Raw genomic sequence first — 25,562 nt, forward strand, 5'->3', positions numbered from 1 at the left:
AGAACACCTTAGTTGAGACTAAGTTCTTGACAGTAAGCATTAACAATGATTGGGGGAAAATATTTATTTACAGAACAAAGAATGTTACAAAGTAAGGTGGAATGTAGACAATGAAGTTTGAGCTGTCATTGTTCTTGAGAGAGAGGTGCATCACCATCAGCTGAACAGAAAAATGTGTATATTTTCTTGCTAAGTTCTGGGCCAATTCTCCGACTCGAGGCTAAAGGTCCTTGGCTTCTTCTTACCTGAAGAATACATAATTTTATCAACTGAAGTATTTTATAACATATCATGATTCAAATATATTTAGTGTTACCATTATGATGGACAATCTTTTATTACTTTCTGTAGCTAGCTAAGAATTATAATCATTTTATCAAAAACTATGTATCAACTTTAGAAATCTAGTGGGCACGGTATAATTTCACTTTGTAATTATTACACTTATTACAAAGTGCGAGCCTCTTTGTAAAACTGTGTGATAGACAAATGGAATCATTTCACCAACGTATCCATCCCACTGATTGTTGTTGTTGAGTGATAGAGGTGTAGCCAACTGCCCACCTACCCATGAACATCGGTCGATCCCACGGGAGCCCTACCTGGTTTGAAGCGAGAACGTATTCGGTGAGACAATATCGCTTCTTATTAAAACCTTCTCTTTTACCGCTAATGTTGATATTCCCAAAAGATGTATTGATTTTCAATAATTGAATAACACACTATTCAATAGTGTTAATAATTTTCAAAGTATTAGTATTAATACGTGTTAATAAGTGATGTATTACACTTTGAAACATTTTTTTAATATTTATAAACTTAATATGTTAACAACTTACTTGAATATCTCTTAGTAAATCTTCACACTCCTTTTGTGAATTGCAATTATCGTAAGCCTGAAACACATCAAGATATTAGTTTGTTATGCAGTTTGTAATAAATTTTCTCTGAACTAAAACAAGACTTTTTAAGCTTCATCAGCCAAGCTTTCGGTCCATGGCAACTTCCAGTCTTGGAGAATTAATTCATGTTGTGTAACTTTAAACTTTTGATTTGAGGCAACACGCTGGTTACCAAATATATTAAAAAAAATTTTGAATGAACATACGGATCTGGATTATTAATTTTTTTTCATATGTTTTCTTTGAAAGTCAAGGTTTGGTACATATCATATGTATATACAAGTTGATGAAGTTAACACTTGTTTTAACCTATTCTATTTCTCTCTAGAGGAGAGAAATTTTTATTTTATACTTGCAAATTTACTTTTTTTTTGTTCAGCTGTTTATCAAATTTAAATCCAAATCAGTTGATAGTTCCAGGATTTTAGAACACAATATCTGCTGTTATTTATCACCAACTGGCCTGTGTTTCTATTTCTCAATATTTAGTTAATTTTATGTTTAAAAATATAACAGGCTTTGAGTAATTTTTAAACTTAAAAGTTATATTACTACAGTCGGGGCCACCAAATTAGGCGGGTAGGTGGAATTGCGTCGTTGCCAGATTGTGCAAACATCGTGAAATAGAACAATCCCTGAATTGTATCCATTTTAGAGCTTGATGTTGTTTGCTTTCTCCTGACATTCTGATGACATCTTACAAGTTACAAAGATGAAAATCGTATTATTGGCTTCAGGAGAGACTGCTGATGATAACGGTACCTATATAATTTTTGTATATAAATACAAAAATGTAATTTTGAAATACTAAATACCTGCAAACAAATTTTAATTCATTAACATGGTGTATTAAACATTTCAGTAAGCGAGGAAGTTTTTTATTTTTTGGTTAGGAACATTTTTTCTGTGGCAAAGTTTGAGACAAAGGTATAAACTTTATTTTTTGTTCCAAAAAATTTTTTCTCAGTTTACTAACTTCGCTGGGAAATGCGTGCAAACCTAAATTATTGAAATCAAACACGCAGAGCGATGCGTGCGCCGTGCGTATACATACAATTTCTACTCAACTTTTTTTTAATAGCAATACTTTACTTTCTATTATTTATCATTACTCAACTATAGTACTATGTATGGTAACCATAGCGAAAATTTAATAAATATTTTAAGTTTAATAAAATTAGCCATGATTAAAACAATCTTTTGCCTTCCTTAGCAAAATTATTTTTAGTATAAACATTTTAAACACGTGTAGTAATACAAATAATAAAGACACATTTTTAAGTATTTATTATTAAACAAGTGACATTGTTAGTACATACTATTACGTAATCACAGTGAAATTATATGTTAGTCCATGGTTGATTTCATCACTTGGTGGTTCCGAGTTACTTGCTTTTAATCTTTGTCAATGTCACAGTCACTGTCGCTGTTTTCACTGTCTCAAACACAGTCGTCTAAGGTTTATAATAAATGGTTCCATTATGTCATCTCTAACAATTTCTTTAGCCCAATCGTCAGACTGCAAATTCTCACTGTGTCTAAAACAATTTTCCCAATCGACAGCGGCGACGTTATCTATAGCTTCTGAAGTGAGTTTCAACTCACTTAAGGTGTTTTTCCATTTTCACATGAACTACCAGCTTCCTCCATTTTCAATATGTAACTACACTCAGTAACTAGTCAGACAGTAGAATACGACTGGCACTGGTACTGGCGGGGTGGCGTGTGGAAGCTGCAGCGTCGGCGCGACGCTTGGACTAGGCAACAATGTGCACACAGCGTTGCCAATTTGTGCCTGAGAGCGACCGATTCTCGACCTTCCTCCACTTCACCGGTCCCATACGTGGCAGCAGCGCAAATCCACCCACCCGCCTTATTTGGTGGCCGTGACTGTAGTCTACATATTATATTATTGTGCCACGAGTGTTGTAGTCGGACATGTGTTGTATGGCTAGCCCATACTTTGTCTCTATGTTTTGGAAATTGGGGAAATAAAACAAAGAACAATAGACTGTAGCAACACAAAGAATCATATATAACTTGAATAAGTTTTGGAAAGTTTAGATAAAGTTTATACTTACTCTCACTAACGACAAAGGACCAGGATAAACAGCGGCTATTGCCTGGGCAACATCGTGCCCAGCCAAGTTGAACTGACAGAGCTGTTGTTGCCACAGCCGCAGTAGTCCATTGCCAGCCTTGTCAATGGCAACACAGTCACGACTGTCACCTACTGCAAACCACTCCAGGTTCTCCTGTACCCGCTTCTGCTTGTCTAACCTGCAACATGTAAGTACATGTTACAACATTACCTTAGATTGATTGAGCTTTGGTAGGTTTGTGTTTATTATGCAATTTTTTATTGTCTCTCACACGACTCTTTACCTCACCAATCCTCTCACTGGCCAAGAACACCTAATCAATACAACTCTTAAAGAGTCAAGTTTAAAAAACTATTTTGCTTTAATTGGACAAGAAAATGCTTATTGTAGAGCAGATAGCTGAAAACTACTTGAAGAATCAGGAATTAATTCTCTCTTATCATCATTACATTATACAGGCATGACAATTATTGAGATAAAGATCTGAAAAACAGCAGTCACAGTAGAAGTAGAAATCAACTCAGCTGATTGACACGTTCACTCTTAGAACTTACAACATATCGTCCTATACTACAATCTGAGCTACTAAATGGAAACTGGAAGTATTTCATGTCAGGCGAATCTCGAAACCTAATTGCATATACGGATAGTCTTTCAATAGGAAGATGATTTCTGTGTTCCTTTGGCCAGAACATCACCAATATCGCTAAAATCCATTTGTTTTGGTCATAATTCCAGATCAAAGAGATTGTGATCTATAAAGGAACCACCAGAGAGAGCAGTTGGCGGCGACCAATAGAATGGACTGGCCTGCGCGACGTTGCCACACAACTGCCGCTGTCGCCCGGCACGGCTGGCGCATTGTGGCTGATAAACTGCTGCGCTGTCACAACTAACACTGATACTGAACATTTAAAACTTATCAGTATAATTGAAAAACAATATTTAAAATGTGTTGACAGCTATATTATATTTAAATTACTTGTATAGTTTATTAATGTTATTACAAACTAACTATCGATTAAAACAAACAAATCGTCCCGTCAGTTAGTCAGAGTAAAGTACTTGCTTATTTCCATACGATACAACAATCTTTTCAGTGATTTTAAACGATTACTAAACACACACAAAATTAATATACATGTTGCTTATACAGGGTGATTCATGAAGTTCTCCCCCCACTTCTACAGCACATTATACTAGTAAAAATAATTAAAAAATGTTATATAAACATAGGTCCGAAAACGCTTTGTTAGCGAGTTACAGCTAGCGAAAAATTTCGCCTGAATTCCTGGGTAAAGAGTAAAATAAAGCCATACTGAACTTTTGGAAAGGTTAATTAAGTAAGAAATATCGTGGATTCTTATGTATTTTTACCTGATAAAGCTAATAAAATAGGTTTCAGAACTGTACCTGTAGTAGTTTTTGAGGGATTCAGGGTTAAATGCAAAAAATTGGGGCACGAAACAATGTTTTTTTAAGTTTGATGTACAATAACTTTGTTAAATTGGTAATAAATACATAAAATCAACAAACATTAATTGTAGAGAATTTAATTCTAAGAGAATTGATATAATCAAAGTTTAAAATAAAACAGAAATAAGTACTAAAAAATCGATTTTATTCAGTATAATACATTACTAGTTTTAAGCAAAATTAATCAGGTTGGGCCAACCGTACGCACCTTTTTATAATAGATGTTCGAAAATGAGGCCATCATTATCAATACATTTTGCAGCACGTTTGTGTATTGCTTTTGTTGCGTTTCTTAATTTTTCAGGACTTCCCTGTATCTGCACAGCCGAATCCATAATACGGGCAATTAATTCATCACGAGAATTCACTTTTGTCTTGTATACAATGTCTTTCATCCATCCCCAGATGCAATAATCCAATGGAGATAGATCTGGTGATCTTGGTGGCCAAGGGTGAGGCCCTCCACGACCAATCCAGTGTCCAGGAAATTGATGATTTAAGTAAGCAGAAACGGCACGTGAAAAGTGGGGAGGTGCTCCGTCATGCTGGAAGTACAAATTTTGTCTGAGATGTAAAGGAACATTCTTTAACAGCTGCGGCAACTCTTCTTGAAGGAAATGCAAATAGAACTCAGCATTTAGGCGTCCAGGTAATATGAAAGGTCCAATCAGCCGATTGTGCAAAAGGCCACACCAGACATTGACGCTAAATCGGTGTTGAAAGTTCTGTTCCACTACCTCATGTGAATTTTCTTCTGCCCATGAGTGTTCATTGTGCAAGTTATTGACACCATCCCGAGTGAATTGTGCCTCATCCGTAAACAAAATACGCTTGTAGAGTTGATTATTAATATTCAAAAAGTTGCAAAACTCCAAGCGAAGCGGACCATCCCCTGTAGATGTTGAACCTTTTGTTTATGAAACGGATAAAATTTGTTTCGATTAAGTGACCTCCACACCGTTGACTGCGAAACTCCTATCCGCCTAGAATTACGTCGTGTACTTACACCTGGACTGCGATGAACAGCATTAATAACAATATCATCATCAAGTTGGACAGCTCGTTCATAATTGGTTCTAGTACTTGGTAGTGATCCTGTTTCCCGAAGAGTACGAAAAGTTCCTGAAATTGTTTTGGTATCTGGAATCCTCCTATTAGGGTAACGTAGTTCATATTCTTCTACAGCAGCTCTAGCATTACCATTACAGTAACCCAAAATAAAAACCATATCAGCGTATTCCTCTGATGTAAATAAGTAAGGCATTTTTTCGCTGAATAAACAATCGAATTATAACTCACAGAAAAATTGCATTTAATAAACCGATTCACAGAACCCGATCTCCTGCTGTAGCTTGCAAAACACCACTAATACACAGTTCTAACGTAACAGTACAGAATACCATTGTTGATCAGCACTCACAGAGGTAAATTCGTGCGTTACCAACTTAGAAATTAATAAAACAAAAAACTGCATTTCGATGATTAGTAAACAATAATGGGAAAATGTTTGCTTCATTTATTTTCGAACATTTGATGTAAATTTTTATTAAAAAAAAAATACAACGTAATAAAACATGATATTTTTATTTAGAAACAAATTTATTTAACAGTTAATCTTGTTTTCTCAATTTATCTCATCATTAAGGAACAAAAATTTTGTTTTTGTTTTATTTTAACCAAATACCGTACGGTATTTCTTTACAGCTAGTAATGTATTATACTGAATAAAATCGATTTTTTGGTACTTATTTCTGTTTTATTTTAGACGTTGATTATATCAATTTTCTCAGAATTAAATTTTCTACAATTAATGTTTGTTGATTTTATGTATTTATTACCAATTTAACAAAGTTATTGTACATCAAACTTATAAAAACATTGTTTCGTGCCCCAATTTTTTGCATTTAACCCTGAATCCCACAAAAACTACTACAGGTACAGTTCTGAAACCTATTTTATTAGCTTTATCAGGTAAAAATACATAAGAAACCACGATATTTCTTAGTTAATTAACCTTTCCAAAAGTTCAGTATGGCTTTATTTTACTCTTTACCCAGGAATTCAGGCGAAATCTTTCGCTAGCTGTAACTCGCTAACGAAGCGTTTTCGGACCTATGTTTATATAACATTTTTTCATAATTTTTACTAGTACAATGTGCTGTAGAAGTGGGGGGAGAACTTCATGAATCACCCTGTATTGGACACTGCATGAAGTGTTGCTTGATTAAAAATAATTAAAAAAATATAACAATATAATCAATTTTAAAATTATGGAACAATTATATTTTTAAAATTTGAAATAATCTAATTTTCCACTAAATAGCTTTTAGAGCCTACTATTTTAAAATGAAATACGTTAAAAAGCATGATTGACTTAATAATATTCTTACCTTTGCACTTGTATATTATTTATTCGCTCTCAGGTGGCAATATCGTAGCCAAAACCTCGGAGTCTTCTTCATTTTCACGGAATATTAACGGGAAATTAACGTTTTTGCGGTATTTTTATGTTTTTTTTTTTAATTTATATTTCGGCTAAAGATTTTAATCCTACGATCTTCGTATATGAGTAATATAATACAATAATTTATTTCAATCCATTTAACTCAACATGGAAATAAGCTACAGAGATGTACTTTTTTTTAAAAATGACCGTAAAATTACATTTTGTAATACGTAGTTAATTAATTCAAGACAGCTCTAACATTTCTTTCGAGCGTAACGGTTAAGTATTTTAAGAACGCTGGACTCGCGCGGCTTGTGGTTACAGCGGGGAACAAGTTTGGCAACGTCGCTCAGTTCTCGTTGGCCGCTCCAAGGTCACGGGCAAAATAGGCTCCTCCCTTAACTGCACTCTCTTGTGGTTTTTTGTATAAAAAGGATTGTAGGGGATTCAAGCAGACTAATCCATACATATTTCAATCCGTTTTAACAATAAAATAAAAACTACATTAAGAAGAATGGTATATTCATCCTGTTACTTATTGTTCAAAAAAGTCCATTTATCAAACAAATAATATTGTAAATGCTTGTTTGGTGTCAATCAATCACTAAATTATTTAACTTTACCACTTGAATAATTATATAATTTTAACCACAGTACTTTAATAGGAATAAACTTTAATGTATTAAGAAAAGTCAAGACCATCAATTCTGGCAAAATGCAAGTTGACCTCAATGCTCAAATTTTAACCAAACGTTAAAGAAAAACTCTTCATCTAACAAACTAATAAAGTGACAGGCTAGTAGGATATTACATTGTATTCAAGTATGAAATAAATGACTGAGTCTGTATTATTCCTGCAATTGTCACAAACTAATAATCCTCTATAAACCATTAACAAGCCTACACTTGAATTGAAGAAGTTGGGCGCATTCATGTCTTTAGTCAAGAGCTCATGAAAAGATTACCCGTGTGTTAAGAAAGACATGACTTGAGATAAAAATTATCTAACAAGAATAATTCACACAAAACACTCACTTGAAAGGTGTTTCTGCAATAGCTTTGGTTATTTGCACAACCAGACTACCAAGATCCTCAGGGCATTCTATTAGCCTGTGGGTACAATTGGCGGTGATCTGGAGTTCAATCAACTCTTCTTCTATTACTTGTCTGTAACAGTGTAACATTATTTAGCTGAATAATTTTCACTTACTTAAAACCATGAAATTACTAACATCTGGGTAATAAAGCGTAATGTAAAACTAATTATATGCAGATGGATCTTAATAATATTACTAACCTGAAGTCAAAAAAATTGGAATATATTTTGTGTGACTGAAATTACCTGAGGGGTTTGAGAACTAGATCCACCTTAGAGCTTGTATATGTATGCCTATTATAGTTAGTGTACATGTACATACAGTAGACACTTTTAACCAGTAACATTACAATTCTTTCTCTAAAGAAGCACACATTTTTTTACTAACAATCGTAAAGAATTTAACCACATATTGCTTTTTCATTTTGTTAGAAGAGAATTAATTTAATTATATAAATATTATTGTTTTATACATTTATAATTTTCAAAGTATGAATGAGATTAATGGTGATGTTAGAGGAAAATTAATTTTGTAATCTAAGGTGGATTAAAAAAATGAAATATGAACTTCAAAACACCTGTTAAAAGATTTCATCTACTGTTTGATGGACCACCCAGTGGTAGATTTACCAATAGGTCTAGACCTAAGAGCCACAAACTTGCTACTAATGGTTCTATCACTGTTTAATCATTCAAAAATATTCGATTATCTTTTACACTTCTTCAAATTCAATAAAAATGTGCTTTTCTTCTATATGTAAAAGATTTTTTACAAAACTTTAAGGTAGACCTTCTCAGTTTTCTGGACCTAGGGGCCGATGAAAATGAAATCCATGACTGACCAGCACCGACTTTAGAGTTTCAACATTAAAACAAAGAACCAACTAGAAAACTAAAACTTTTCCAGGAATAACAAGTACACTTCTAATATACTCACTTGGTTACATAGGGAAATTCATTGTTATCAGAGCTGCTTTTTCCTTTCTTGGATTTTGGTGGATTTCCTGAAAGATTTCTTCTGTTGCTTTTTAAGTAACTGAAAATAAAATTAAAGCTACATGATTCATGATCATTTAAATAATCTAAATCTATTCCAAAAGTTGTTTGTACATAAGAATATAATAAAACAATGACAGGAATTATTACCCTCATAGATAAATGTGAGTAGAGGATTCAATCTCATTTTATTTCTTCCCTGTATAAAATTACAATATAAGAGGGTTATTCAAAAGTAACCCCCGTTGTTACGTAGCACAAGAAGTAGTGCGGGGATTGCCGCCTTGTTACTATCAGTATGCACTACAATTCAGTCAGCTGTCAACAAACTGTTTAATGCAGAGCATTGTTACTGCCTTGTGTGTTCTATTTATAATGCCACAATCATGAGGGTCACCATAGAAGATGCCACCAAATATGAAGTGAGTAGCGTTACAAGATTTTTTTTGAGCTAAAGATCTTATATGTTTTGTTAATTGTGTGCAGTTTATGGCTTAAACATTATGAGTAAAGGTGGATGTGGTGAATTAATGGGTATGAATAAAAATAATGAAAGACCACACTATTTAATGTTTTGATGTTGTTAATGTATTTGATGTTTTGAGAAGAAACAGCTTCTTGCTTGTTTATTTCATTGAGTGAATGATATAATATCACATCAAAGCTACTGAAAAACTTGAAGAAAATGGGAAGAATAAATCAAGGTATGTGTCATGATTTTTTCCTTTTATTTTGTTGTCTTAGGACAAGGTGAGAAATTGCCTTGCACTTAGTATTTAACTATACTAACTATACAGTTAAAGGACCTTTAACTATACTGGTTATTTGTTATTTGATTTGAAATATTTTCAACAAACGCCATTTTGTGAATATTAAAGAAAATAAAATAATTATTTTATTAAATTTTTCTCTTATCTATTCAAATCTATATGCCAAATTTGGTTTCTTTAACTTAACTAGTTTTTGAAATAATTTGTTACAAAAAATACAAAATGGTGGCTAACAGCTAAACGAGACATTTCTTGGCCTATGTTTATATGACAATTTTTGTTTGGAATGAATAAAATACTACCACCCACAGAAGTACTATAACAAATAATCTTAGAATAAGAATGACAGGTCACCGTTATGATTTTAAGCATAATAATGAAACAAAACTATTAGTCATTCATGGTAAAATACACAGAGTCTTTTGAAAATTTATATATAGTAAAAACAATACAAACAATTAATAATAATAATTCAAACACAACAAATTTTAAAAAATTAGAAAAAGCATGTCAAATTGTCACAAAATCAAAATTTTCTTTTGGATTTAATCTTTGATAATCAATTTAGATCACCTGAACACTTATAATATCTTTATAACCACAGTTCCAACATATGTTTAACATTAAAAAAGATATTATGTTTATTTATCAGTTTGTATTTTATGTTTTGATTATATGTTTTATTTCATTAAATTTGTACTTGAAGAAGTGTGATATGAAATATACATTACATTACATTAATATTAATATGTTGGCCGTTTTCCAAACCTCCCCCTCCACACATACACGTGCATGCACATACACGTTTATTTATTATATATTTATATTATATATATATATATAAATTATCTATATATTATTATATCTTGAAGACCATCCCTCGCACAAAAAAATTATTTATGTTTAAACATTGGGGTTTGATGATCAGATGTTGCTCAAACAACTTTTAACCACAACTTTAGGTCTTTGTTGGTTTAAATATGAGAATGAATTGATATGTAGACAAAATAATAAGCTTCGTATAAGTTGAAGATTCTTGGAGCAATTGGAAAAACTTATAAATACTACTAAATTTAAAGAATACAGTAGAACATTTCCAATTTATTTATTTTTCACGTATTAATTATCTAAAATTAATAAAAGAAGTAACAAAACCAATGAACTTAAATGCTTGGGAAACACTACACATAAACATAAATAAAGAAAAACTCATAAACAATAAAGAAGGCCCTATTGAAAATTCCAGTCTTCTTTCTTCTAGCCATATCTAATTTTCATACTGGCTGAAATATTACCAAAATCTTTGTATTTGCATATTTACACCATATGCTATTTTAATTGTAATAAAAATTATGTAAATATTTATTTGTGGAGTCGCCTGATGATGAAACCTTTGGTTTCGAAAGATCTCATCCGAAAAATAAATAAATTGGAAATGTACTGTATTCTTTAAATTTAGTAGTATTCGTATAAGTTGTTTTTAATACTTGTTATTTATGAGCAATACATACATAATGAAATTGCTAAAGTGTACAATAAATTTGAAAACAAAACAATGATGAGAAACTACAATTAGGACATATGAAGCGAGACAAGAATGACATCAGACCTGAAATAACCATTAAGACCATAGATGATGAGGAATAAAGACTTGCCGAAGTGTTTTGCCTGAACCTCTTGAATTTTTGAAATAAGTGTGTGATTTTTTATAGCTGGAATAACAAATTCCCACTGCCATATCAAAAGCACATCGTTTTCTTCCTTCGCATTTGGCCCAGACTGGAAAATATTCAAAGAATTACAAATTTTAGATTTATACAAAATTGTTATAGTTTAGTTCAATTGAAACTGATTTCTAAATGTTAGTTTATTCAAATGCTGAACTATTAAAAAAATACCATTTTAAAGGTAAAAAATTTTATCTATATATTTTATTTATTTATTTATCAACGGTAATACACCATTTTACAGATAAGGATATTAAGATGGCAATACAAATTATAGAAAAACAATACAAAGGTATCAATAAAGAACAAAACAATAACATGTTGCAAGCACGTCAACCAACAATAAGCTAAATCAATAAGCAAACTTAATAAACTAAAACAACAATTCAATAACCAACCAAGCAATTTTTTTTTTTTGGTCAACCAACAATAAGCTAAATCAATAAGCAAACTTAATAAATTAAAACAACAATTCAATAAATAGAGGTAATACGAGGAAAGCAATATAAATAATAATAACAATAACAGTATTAACAATAATAGCAATAGCTAACATAACAATGACAAGAAAAAACGATAACATACATAAACATAAAACAATAAGTAAGCTCGAGATAATAATTTATTTATTTATATAGAAGAACTCCATTCCGGAAAACAAACATTCACTGGGGAACCCGACTCTGGAAGATTCCTCTGATCACAGATTGGCTGTCATCAAAGAAGTCGAACTGGCGACACAGCTGGTTGCCCAGTTGATGAAAAACGTGGAAGAGGACCGTGCATGATGTAGTTGGTGGGGTGCGACCGACCAAAAAACAGGTTACATGAGCGGGTCAATCTTGAAGCTCGTAGATCAATGCGACAGAGTATTTTAATAAGAAGTTAACTCTAACACATTTAAATAATTAAAAAACACCAATATTATTACACAGTGTTAACAAATATTACGAGAATTCAGTAACTATACACAAAAATGCCCAATTATATTTGTCTACAATATAATTTGTCTAATCCAGAGTTTTTGATCTCAATTTCAAAATTCTGTAATGGTGTCACAGTACTGTACTGCGTTTTTGTGTGGTTGTTATCTTAATGTGTTTAAAACTAAGAGAAAAATGTGATGAAAACAGTGTTTAAAAAATGGAGGTAATTTTTTATACGAATACTATAATATTACAAAAACATCATGATAAAAAAGGCTAAGGCTCATAACACGAATTAAATAGAATTTATTTAATGTTACTATTTGTTTGAATCAGATAAGAATAACTGAGAAAGAATTGAAAATGTTTACCGTTTTTTATGCAATAATTTTAATACACACATCAAATTATATCATATATTCTTAAAATGCATTTTTATTCTTCCTACCTATTTACAAAATTATGAATTCTTATTAAAATTAAAAACAAATAAATGCAATTACACATAATTGGATTTTTCGGTAATTTTTCATCATTTAGGGTTTGAAGAAAACATAACATTACATTTTGAGACCTGCAATTTTATCTCATCCTCAGGTGAATACCTCATCTTACAACACATAACTACAATCTAGGTTAACATAAATAAATCATATGAAAGCGTTATGACACACATAAGTCAGGAATCACAACCATGTTGTGTGCCGACTGGTTGCACACTGTCTCTAAGACATGCACATATTAAAACAACCCTAATTATTAAATCAGAACTAAAGAACACAGAGGAATAGTAAAAAGTTTACCTTAATAACCAACCACTGACAACTGAACAAGATGGCCAATAGTAATACAGGATACAACACACATGTTCACAATAACTAGCCACTGACAAATTACCAATAGTGAATATGGCAGATGTAACATCGCAGCAAATCAGGGAATGGGAGGTGGGCCTTTTTTATTGGTGTATTCTAGATGAACGCTAAACCATACAATGTCTCTACTGTGGATGATTAGTATCTCTATTCTATTTTACTTCACTACATCATACTTTTAATTCGTTTCAGAATTGGTAACCAAATCTGCATATTCTCAACTGGCGGTTGACAGCAGATGGACCACTAATTCAATATATGAAGTCTTGATTAATTTTTTAAAGAAATGAGATCCCTGGTATATTATGTTGGCTTCATCCCAATTTATTCAATATTCACACAAAGCTTCCAGACCACCAATGATGTGCAATTTTCTATTTTACTAATGTTTTCCCTTTCTCATGTTTCCTTTGTGTTCTTTTATTTTAACGTTTAATGAATTTTTTATCTCAATTTGTTACAAATACATTTTATATTGTACACACAGTTTTAGGAGTGCTGTGTGCTATTTTTTAGTTTTGTTTTTATATTACTTTATAAAGAGTTGACATATTTCAAATTTATCTCTATTCTGATATATCTCTTCAGAATTCTGCCATTATCAAAAATGAACTCTAACAAAAAATTAAAGAGATATGTTCATTGTTTATGTAGCTGACATTGCTTCTACAAAACCTTTTTCTTTCCAATTGTCCAAATTGATAAGAAACCAGAAAGAAGTATGTAAACGGAACACTAGTAAACACACTCACAAAAAGTCCTAGTCAAAGCCTTCCTCAAACTTGTAATTATCTAAATTTAAATCACTTTTACTGGCGTAACAAAAGTTAACACATTGCTATTTTTGTTCTCTTAGGGTAAGAAGCTGAGAAACCTCTCATTTCACTTGGTCCCAATAGGCCTTTCGCGCTTACTTCTACAGGGTAGGGCACTATCAGTCATATCACCTTGGAAGAAGGGGGCCCAGCTCTGTACCAACCTCTCCAGTCAAAACTGGTGGGTGGCACACTCCTATGCCCAGGCTAGCAACTACCTGCCCCTAATACTTCAGGAGTCCCATCAACTCCAACAGTCATCTCCTGCAGAAGACTAGACCTATCGATTTATCCTTGAACCTCGACATTTGCGGTTAGTGATATGTCGCTCTTGGGCATCAATAGGGTTGCCCACATTTAAGTGACACATTCGTTTTGCTATACCCAGTCTAGGTTCTGCTGGAAGATGTAAACCAGCCGGAAGTGAACAGATTAATTAATATTGATCTTAAATGAAGAATATTTGACTTACCGCTTCTCGCCTCCAAGACACTGTTAATGGAACTGGTTGAGCACAAATTTGGTACTTTGCTTCAGAGTTCTGTATGGCAGCCATCAAAGTTCCACTGAATGGACAACTTATAAGTGCTGAGTCCAGTATCACAGTCATAAACTAGAACACATATATTTACCTTCATCACTGCTATTAATCTAGACAAAACAGAAACTGTACACTTCATACAATTTTGTATACCATTACTACCAAAAAGGTTGTGATTTAGTACAGATAAAGGAAATCAATCTTACTTTTATGGTCTAATAGTACAAGGCAAAAATAATTAATCTAGTTCACATAGATTTTACATACACTATAACATGTTTGTGAGAATCCGAGAACACTAACAGAAACTTCTTTTAGAGGCTCAAATTTATTCCAGAATTTAGTACAAGTTTAGTACAGAAAGTCAATTTGCTATATTTCTATTGGTTTTTTTTGCTCTATAAGATACTTCTTTATTAGTAATTGTCAGCAACTTCATCATACCATTTTATAGCTTTACAGTAAATCCCTAAGGTCTGCTTCTGTTTTCATCATTGCTTCTTAAGGCATTTCTTTCTTAGTTAATCTCAAAATTAACTTATCATACCACAGAACTATTATTCCTCATGAGAAAGTTAACCCATAATTGTAGTTTTTCAGTTTCTTGTCTTAACTTTAGCAACATTAATATGCAATCGTCCCCCGTTCCGGATAGCTGGGTACATAAAAAGAATAATAAAGAAAGGGAAGATTTAGTATACAGAAAATAAAGTTCCTATCACAAAAATCTTATTATTTTTATACAATTCTGTGGAAACATCTTGCCATATAACATTTTTCAAGAATAATTCATCATTACAGTTTATTACACACTTCGCTAATGTCATTAAGTTCCGGAACTTAGCACATCATCCTTTGAAACGTGAAGTCCTGCATGTTTGCTATTACATCTTTTTCACCAATTATGTGCCATTGTACTTGTGAGTGCCATAGGCTATTAACACCCATCATCAGCTAAGTCTGACATAGTTTCTCGTAGTCCTGAACACATACTTTTGGTTCTGCTTGTGTTAGATATCCTCGAAATGTTCTGATAAAATAGTTCTGATAACATTCATTTCACAGCCTGGATCATGATCACTCAATATTACTAAAAATTAAACATTACAGAATTAGACAAATTCTGCTTTCCAAGGAGAATTTATTAAATATACAGACTAGGTAAGAGATAAAAACACTTCGTAAAATAAAAACTTTAACATAAGTTCGTAGTATTTTTACAATAAAAAAAATACTACTGTTCAATTAATTTTAATATATCTTATTTTATTTACTTTCAGATAAATCTAGCTCACAAAATCTACTTCTAAGTCTATTTCACTTCCCCAAATCGAAAAATAATTAATTGTTATCAAGTTACCTTCATGCAGTTGTTAGGTTTCATTTGGTTCTGTAATTCCTTAGCAGCACGTTTCTCAGCTCTAATTAGTTCTTTTTCTTTTTGTTTCTTCAATTTTTCTTCCAGTCTCTGTTCTTTTGTCATTTTAGTTTTAGTTTTAGGATAAGTTGTTTTGCTTCTCGACTCACCCTGAAAATGAACACCTTACCATGATATTCAAGAACTGAACTATGAAACAAACATTCCATAGTATGCGTTTTAAGGTTAATTTTGAATAAATAGATATGCGTATAATGCAGTTGAATTAATACAGTCTTATGGTCTTAACCAGCTTTATTTAAAAAACTACTGTAAATAATTAGTGAAACAAAAAAATGACAAAACAAATATATCAGATTCTCAAGAATGCCATGAAATTAAAAGTTAAAATTGCAAGTTTAAAGATAATGATTAAAAAGAGCTAAAAAAATAATTCTTTTGAAGATGATTAAAATAAAAGTTCATGCTTTGAGGATAAAAATAAGTGTGTTATATCATTTTTCAAAATAGTAAATGATAAATAAATGTCCAACTGAATTCATAGATTTAAGCTGCAGCCAAAACATTTCATTCTTTTTAGATTTTAAATCTTAGATTTTAAATGTAAATCTGTAAATCTTAGATTTTAAATCTATAGTATACAGATTTTAAATTCCTATTATATTACTGTCCTCTATTTATATATTATAATCTGTATTACACTTTTATTGTGGGAGCCAGCTCGTGCAAACTGCGGAATATTCGTGTCTGGAGCGCCATGCCCCACCACCCACTAACCCTTTTGCAGTACAACCATGTTAAACCTAGTAACAAAGCTGGCGTTACTTGTATGGCTCCAAGGCTTGCTTGCATATCTATATCTCTACAAAAATGGTGGCCTGTTAAAAGTTTTGATAAAATTAAGTATTCTTTAGATGAAAGTTTTGGTAAAAAATGAAGAAAACACTGTTTGTTAGACACTGACTGTACCACGTGCTCTAGCGTGGAGTGGAGAGAAAACAGTTGCTTGTGCGCTTGCACTAACCACGGTTCACACTGTCTCCTTCAGTACCATCCAAATAATGTGTTTGGATTAATATGATTACCAAGGATTTGGTTCATCATTGAGTTCATAAAGTCACCTGCCTTTATAACTATTAGAAACTGTTGTTTATTTAAATAATTGATATGCATAAATCACAAACATTTGGCTACACCAAAACTGTAAATACCACTTTTACGTGTCACATTTTTGTTTATTTGTGGTATGATTTGTTTATTTAAACCTGATTATATATATGACGTTAGTTATCCTGAGGAAGAGATCAGATTGCAGATCGTGAAACGTACTGTTACTGATTTTTTCTATCTGCACTATGACAATTATCTGGAAAAACCTGTTACCCTTACAGCCCTTTTACAATCAACAACAAACGGACCTACGTATGGGAAAATGGCAAACTTCTTTTAAATAGCATTTTAGTATTTCTGAGATGCCACGTACATTGGAAAATATCTCTCTATTATCACTCCAAATCATTGAATGTAAAATGGCTTTTCAAAATTCCATGGCATTGGTTAGTTAGTTCCTAAGATAACCAATATTGTTAAAAGCAATAGCTGCTTTTAAAAGTTCTAAAAGGTCAGAGGTGCAAACTCCTTGACTTAAATATTTTGAAATAAAATTCCCAAAACCCTTTTCTGTAATGAATAGGCCTAACTGAGTGATCTTAACTAGTGTCATGTGACTACTCTTTTCTGGCGTATCTGCCGCAGTCAACATGTTAATCAGATTTTGTCAGTTAACAAACTCATCATAGGAAGCCTATGCAGAAGTTAAAGTTTGTGCTGATTTGGGAAATCGGTTTAATAAACTGGCCTATATAGTTAAGACATACATGCACACGTGCTGTACTGAAAAAAAAACAAAATGTATTCCAAAAACTAAATCTGTTAAGAGTTTACATTCCAAACTTCGGTCTGGCTATGACGGCAACTAGAATAGCTCATTTTCACAACCACTTAGCTATGTGAATTTACTAAAAACTTATCAAAAAAACTGTTAGGCTACACATATGTTTTCAAGATGTACATCTAATCATACTTTTCAAAATTTAAAGACTGCCGCCTTGAAACCTTAAGACATATTTCACAAAAGATGCAACAACTTCCGTTTTGCAATGAGTTAAAAGAGATGAATATATTGCTTAGAAAGTGAAAGTTTATATTAACTGCCTCATGCTCTTTATTTTTCGTGTAAATGTGTCGATCATTTTGGTGATGAATACCTTTTGACTAATGGGGTTTTTACCCCATAAGGTTTTTGTTTTTTTTCTTTTTATTATTTCAGGTTTTCTTATTTTTACAGAAATAAAAAGTGTATTAGTAATACACAATATTTGTATTTTTTATATAAATACTGAGATAAGACACTAGATGATCCATGTCCAGGTTTATGCAGTGTACATGTGTACTTTTATGAAATTTTTAACAGTATAAAAGGTTCAGAGCATTATGAGACACACAGCACAAAACACCCTTATGGTACAAATCCAACCATTTACCTGTGTTGTTGCTAGTCGATTATCTTTAGTATCTAACAATCAAGCTCAAATAACATGAGTGCTTCAACCCCTTGTGAACAGTGAACACCTTATCGCTGCCTGCATTTTTAATTTATCTTAACTTTTCAAATCAAGTTTCCTTTTTCATTTACTTTTACTGTACCTATATCAGGAACAATACGTTCAGCTTATTATTACCTAAAAGTACAGAATAGTTTCCAATCACATTGTTGAAATAGTAAATAAAGTCAGAAATTAATTCTCTATGGCTAAAGTATAATGAACGGCCACCAACACAATCGAATCAACTACCAGTTAGAAATATCTATAGAATATAAAAACACTTGACCTATAAATATTCATAATTAGTCATTGTCAGCTGTTTTTATTTACTGAAATAATAATATTGTTGAAAATTAATTTAATTCAATAAAGTAAAATCATTTAAGTGCTGAATGTAGTAGTGATATTGGCAAGAACAATGGCGATGAAAATGCAATTATTGTCTCGAAGTTGTCATAAATAAATTTTTACATTATATACAGTCAAACCTTGGTAACTTGAAATGTTGGTATTTATTCTACAATAGGTACAAAAAAGTTAAATTTAGCCTTTACAAGTGCATATGTGATCTGAGCTGGAATTTAGATGTTATTTAAAGGTATTTAATAATATCTTTAAATAATAATAATAATAGCCAAAAGTGTGGGGGTGATCAAAGCCTGCACTAATGGACAGGGGTATTTCTGATCAGTACTTTCTTGTACCAGATCATCCAACATGATTTAAGCTCAGGAAAGTACTGAGTTATGAACATATTATTATTGGGAGTACACAAAATCAGGATAACAGACCTAGAGAGTATGTGGACTAAAATAGTTTGAGAACCCCTGGATTACAGTATTTTATACTGTTATTTTTAGTTTTGTGGAGTAATATAAAATTTCACTAACAGGAATATATTTACTGGATGTTCCTAAATTATCTTCATTGTGTAAATGACCTATCAAATCCTTTTCAAGCAACTCGTTGCATGGTTCTTTACTATACTTAGTCCAAATGTCACAATCTTTGTCAATGTGGTATTCAACTTCAGACTCAGAGTTTGATTTATCTGAAAATGTCAAATGTTCATTTGGCTTTTCAAGTTCATTGCTGAATAATGGTTCCTTTTCATGTGACAATTTGTGTCTTCCAATAGTAGAATTCTCATCTAAAGTATGAATTTTGTTAAGATCTCTGCCTAACAGTTCTGATTCAGAGTCATCACTTTCCGATAAAGCATGCACAAATCTGTTTTTCGATGGAGATAACACAATTTCTTGGTTTGAAATACATGACTCTCTCTTTTCTGTTTCATTTAATACTTCAGATATGTTTATGAGTGGAGATGAAGGTCTTGAAGAATCACTGGACAAACTTATTACATCCATATCTGTTATACATAGATAACTAAAATTATTTGAGTGGTTGTGTTTAATACGAATCCCGATAAAATATGACAGTCTTATAATGACGTTCGGTCTAAAGTTAAAAAATAAAATTCTATTAAATGATGATTTAAAGGTTATATAAACAATGTCGAGGAACACATACGAAATGTTATCTTGTAACCAAGTTTCTTAAAAAATATTACTGTGCCTTAAATTTATAAAATATGATCGAAGCTTGTTATAATAAATTTGTCACATTCATAAACCACACAATGTCTTCTTCTACTCTAAATAAGATAAATTACTAGATGTTTAAGTATACGAGGCTACTAAACTTTCTTCAAATATGCCTAATTTGAAAATAACCTCAAACACAAATCAAAACAAACCTCCCTCCCACTCATCAATTAGAAAATGATGGGAGAATCGATTACAGAATCGAATAGTACTCGAATACAGCCAGAGTATTCACATATTCGAATACATCAAAATGAATTCGAATACTTTTGAAATGAATACAATTTCTCTGGAAAAATTGAATTCAAACGTGGAGTATTCGTTTATTCTGACAAATAGTAGGCTATTCAAATAAAATATTCAAGAGCTGTATACGTATTCATATGAGGTCTACAATTAATACATATAAGGAGACTTTGAAAAGAATAGGGGAGATTCATAATTTGAAATAATAATTACAAATTTTAATATTTGAAAAAATGTATAATTTTATTAAATTAAAAAATACATATTATTTAAGAGTTACAGTTGTAAGCAATAAAGACAAATATGAATGTTTATTTCATATTGTTGTGTAAAAACAAAATATTATTGAGGTTTTCTGGCTTCAGTCTATTTCTACGGTCATTACTGACAAGAGCTGCTGTGGAAAATAGTCTTTCAGACGGAACTGAAGTAGCAGGTATACAAAGATGTTTCTTCTGAAGTTCGTATATCATAGGTATGACTTGTTTATACGAGGCACAAAAAGCAAAAGTATTCGAATACAGGGGTGAATTCGTGACAAACAGGTGAAATAACCCAGGAACAATAAATTGCGGGAAAGAAGTAAGACAGGTCTAGACCTGTCTGTTAGAAACGCTCAGCTGACTAAGAGTATTCGAATATAAGTATTCGAATACATATTCGAATACAGGGGTGAATTCGAATTCACTGTATTCGATTCTTTCAAGTATTCGATTCTCACATCACTAAATATGTAATTTTTCAATTAGTGCGGTAGGCTAAATATTTAAATCATGTAGTTCTACTATTCTCTAACGAGTTGTTAATTCTTATTGCATTATTTAGTTCGCTTGAAATGTTCGTTATTTATAGCATAAAAATATGAAAATGATACTGAAACTCAAAATATAAGAGTATGGAAAACTATACATAATGCTAAGTGATGTGTTCAAAATCCAGCCGTCATACACCAAGTAATGCACGATAAAAAGGACAGCATGAGTGATAAACTAATTTTATATATATGTTTACTGAAGCTTTAAAAAATTGTTATTAATCTATTGGATAATTATAAAGAAAGTATTACGAATAATTCAATGGAATGATTTTTCCTACAGTTATTCAAAAGTTCAGTTTTAATTATCAGTGTTGTGTTTAGTTTTTTATTAAGTGCATATTTTAGAGTTAGTGAAGTTGACACACAATATGATGGTTGTAATTCCTGACATAGGCGTATCACAACGCTCTGGTATGATTTGTTTATATTAACCTTGTTTGTAATAATGTGTTAGATTAGTTATTTACCTGAAGAAGAGATCAGACTGCAGATCTCGAAACGTAGTGTTAGTGATTTTTTGTTTCACTGAACGATGGCAAATGTCCGGAAAATTCATTTCCTTCACATTCCTTCCATCGTCATCGTCAAAAATAAACTTCAAAGAAAGGATTTATAATTATTATTAAGGAGATGGCAATATTAATTCGTACGTCTGAGTGATGATATTTTAAAGGGTATAAATAACTTAAAATTAATTTTAGGATATTTCAATGCTTATCATATTACTTGGAGTTCTCAACATATTGTTCTAGAGGAAGACAGATTTCTAACATAATAAGTAACAATAACTTTATTCACATAAATCAAGGTACTCACACTACATTATAAACACACTCACGAAATTCAAATGCACTTCTCCTGGCTATTGCAATGCCGCTTTCGTTTAATAGTATATCATCTTAAAAAGTGCAATCGGAGTAATTTGGGAGCGATCATTTTCCAGTTCATATTGAATTGATTGTGCAAGTGAACACAATAATTTAAGCTATTGGAGATGTTAGTAGACGATTGAGAAAACACGAGAAACGGGTGGACTAGTGTAAATATCGGAAGTCTATCAGTGTTTTAATACTATACATGCTTCATGTTTTATGCTGGACGATAATCATCTTTTTTAAACGATTTCGTAATATATTAGAAACTGCGATACATGAATCAATTTCATAAGAAACAAGTAAGTTCTTGAAAAGATACTGGTAAATCGTTTAAGCCTAAATCAAGGTGGTCGAATGAATGCGGATAAAAGCAGTGGTACAGGGAAGACTTTGGTTTTTTTTTAATGTAGGTTAAGTATAACGCCTGAAAACTATGAGGCTTATAGGATGTGTACTAATAAGGCCAAAGGAGTTACGAGGGTCATTTAATAATTAAAGAAACAAACACGTATAGAGAGGAAACAATTTATTTAAAACAACAATTTTACTACTTTTCAATATTATCTCCTTGAAAATTTATGCACTTGTTCCAACGGATCACACGCTTTTTTATACCAGCTGCAAAGAACCCTATCTTGGTGTTTGAGCCAATTTCCCACGAACTTCTTGACGTCCTCGTTATCCTGGCACCTCTTTCTACGCAATGCCTCCTTCTTCGGACTAAACAAGTGGAAATCACTTGGTGCTAAATCGGGACTGTAAGGGGGTGAGGCATTACTTCCTAGTCCATTTTGTTAATGGTTTTTCGGATTAGTTTAACAGTATGAGGACGTGCATTGTCTTAGTGGAGAATCATACCTCTCCTCTGAGATCTACGACGTTTCTCTCTCATGGCTGGCTTCGCTTTGTTCCAAAGCATATCCGAGTAGTGTTGGCTGTTGTACGCTGCTTTTCAAGATAATCACAAGAAACCACACCTTCAGCATCCCAAAACACCGTCAACATGACTTTTCCTGCTGGCGCTTGGGTTTTGAAGTTTTTCCTGACAAGTGAGCTGGCGTGCTTCCTCTTCGAGCTTTGTCTTTTTGGTTCTGGCTCATAATAGTGAACCCAAGTTTCATCACATGTTAAAATTTTGTTGAGGAAGTGTTCAGCTTCTCTTTCATAACGTTCCTGTAGCTCTGTGCAAACTCTCAACCTTGTTTAGCCGAGTCAACTCCTTTGGGACCCATATTGCACATGTTTTGCGGTACTTCAACTTGTTTTTAATGATGTTATTAACTGTACCCATACTCACATAAACTTTTTCAACTATCATTTCCACAGTAACTCCGTGGTCAGCACTAATTACGTCATCAATTCGACTTTCCAGAGAGCGAGTTGAAATTTCAACTGGTCGGCCAGGACGGTGTTCGTCAGTCACTGAGTCTTGGCGATTTTTGAACAGTTCTACCCACTTGTAAAAATTTGCACGATTAACACAATTTTCACCCTACACTTTAGTCATTCTAGAGTATATATTCACTGGTTTTCATCTTCAGCAAGTAAAAAAACAAATAACAGAATGTTGTTCAACTAAAGTGGAGCAAATTCAACCTGGAAAGATAATTCAATGTATCTTTGAGGTTATAAAATCAACAATGTTAATTTCTTTCTCATTTAAGCCTCAGCGTCAGTTATGCCGGCTTCGAAGTGCACTGGCTTTTGTTATTATTACATTTGAGGCGTTGAGAGTCAAAACTCACATGATCCCAAAAGTTGAATTTTGGTAAACCTCAAAAAAGTAGAACTAACATAACCATAATGTTTTATATAATGATATTAGTTTTTTTACTGATAAGTATTGGTACTAGAATAGATTTACTCAGGTTTCAAGGTTTTAGCCATAGGGTAAACCATTAAAAATTGGATTTTAAAATTGGATCATGTGAGTTTTGATAATAACTATTGGATTATGTGACTTTTGTTGATAACTTTGTTGGAACATGTGAGTTTTGCAATAAACCTTTCTAATTGGAACATTTGAGTTATGATTGTAATTTTAATAATGTTATTTTACTTTTGTTAATAAATTGAAATTAACTATTATAATAGCCCTGGATGCACAGTCAAAACTTCACAGGAGGAAATGTAAAGGTATAAAATAAATGTTGACTATAAAAAGGCAAAGTAGTTTATTTTACAGCTACCAAAAATACAATGAAATACATTGTTTGGTTGTAAAAGTGTTTTAAATCATCAATATTTGAGGTATATCAACTGATTCACACATAGTTTCTTCGACAATACCTACATTAGAAACACTATCAATTACTTTAACATAAAACTCTAGTCCTTGGTTTCCTCGCCAGTTTTGTCCAAAATGGTTGATAAGCAGTTTCTCAACATCCTTCTTTTTTCCACTGACACAGAGTTCTGCATTTCTATTATATTCGGGTTTAGTCGATTGATTAAAACTCCTTTTTCGTAAGGTCTTGTTTTTCCCCATGTCCGTGCGATAGGTGTTTTCTCCTCGAGTGTATATATTGAGATTTTGTTTACACCTTGTAAAATTAATTCTCTTACATTGAGAAATCTGGAAGTTCCACTTTTTCAGGTCCTTAAAAGATGAACGTGCTAACTAACGAAAGTTTCCTACTTTGCAGTCACTTCCAACTCTTTTCACAGTTGCATATTCTGATACTACCTTCACTACATCCTCAGGTTTGAATATTTTTTCAAGTTTTTTTATTTGCTTTTCTATGTTTCCAAAAACCCTATCTGGAGGTAGGAACCCTATGTCCTGTCACAGGGAAAATAACTTCCATTTCCTTAATGTTATGGGGAGCAAAATACACAAGCCATGAGTGACACATAGCAACTAGGATCGAGTTTTTTTTATTCTGGCCCGCACATCCGTCAGAAACCAGCCTTATTTGTTTATATTGGTTTAAATCAGTTGTGCGTAGACAATTAAAAACACATGATGCGATAAGGTTGGAAGCCCTCGCGTACTCATTTTCAGTCCAGCAGTAAGCAGTGACTGTTGATGGATTTAGGGGTGATTTACTATGACCCTTAACAATGGTAAAGTTCTGAAAATAAAACTGCCTACTGTAGTGCGTAGACTGGTCAGGAATTTTGGGCAACGCTAAATTCTTCTGGCAGTCGAATGAAAGTATTAGCGTTTCATTGTCCGTATCTTGTAATTTACTGTAAAATGCCTTATACTGAGGGCGGTGTACTCGTTTTTCTGGTATTAAAGTGTTTTTCTTTACATCATCTTTTCAGTCTTGATTTTTTCTCGCAGGCTCAAGCATGTTGAGCACACATCAGTTCGAGGTGAGCCAAACCCAACATTGTATTGAGTATTGAACACTTT

The 25,562-nt window shown here is 32.3% G+C and overlaps 1 protein-coding gene across 2 annotated transcripts; it reads right to left on the reverse strand.

Annotated features, from left to right (window-relative positions):
* Positions 1 to 48: 48 nt before the first annotated feature.
* LOC124364286 (crossover junction endonuclease EME1) lies at positions 49 to 20,420 on the reverse strand. Of its 2 annotated transcripts, none has more exons than XM_046819637.1 (9): positions 19,547 to 20,420; positions 16,033 to 16,200; positions 14,604 to 14,744; positions 11,398 to 11,567; positions 8,960 to 9,058; positions 7,962 to 8,093; positions 2,984 to 3,182; positions 840 to 896; positions 49 to 245 (listed from the first exon to the last, which is right to left on the reverse strand). In XM_046819637.1, exons 1-9 carry the CDS (start codon positions 20,024 to 20,026, stop codon positions 126 to 128), a joined length of 1,566 nt encoding a protein of 521 aa, XP_046675593.1. In that variant the 5' UTR covers positions 20,027 to 20,420; the 3' UTR covers positions 49 to 125. The 2 variants fall into 2 exon arrangements, with proteins under 2 accessions (XP_046675593.1, XP_046675594.1); XM_046819638.1 differs by lacking the exon at positions 19,547 to 20,420 and adding an exon at positions 18,594 to 18,791.
* Between the last annotated feature and the right edge of the window lie 5,142 nt (positions 20,421 to 25,562).

The sequence above is a fragment of the Homalodisca vitripennis genome, chromosome 6 (assembly GCF_021130785.1).
Source record: "Homalodisca vitripennis isolate AUS2020 chromosome 6, UT_GWSS_2.1, whole genome shotgun sequence".
Lineage (NCBI taxonomy): Eukaryota > Metazoa > Arthropoda > Insecta > Hemiptera > Cicadellidae > Homalodisca > Homalodisca vitripennis.

Bases quoted from the DNA above. Each gene is read 5' to 3' on its own strand.
- LOC124364286 (XM_046819637.1), bottom strand. From the start codon at position 20,026: ATGGATGTAATAAGTTTGTCCAGTGATTCTTCAAGACCTTCATCTCCA. The intron at 9,059-11,397 runs GTCTGATGTCAT...TTTTATTTTCAG, and splicing joins GGTCTTAATGGTTATTTCAG to TTACTTAAAAAGCAACAGAA. The intron at 8,094-8,959 runs GTGAGTATATTA...ACACTGTTACAG, and splicing joins GAATTTCCCTATGTAACCAA to ACAAGTAATAGAAGAAGAGT.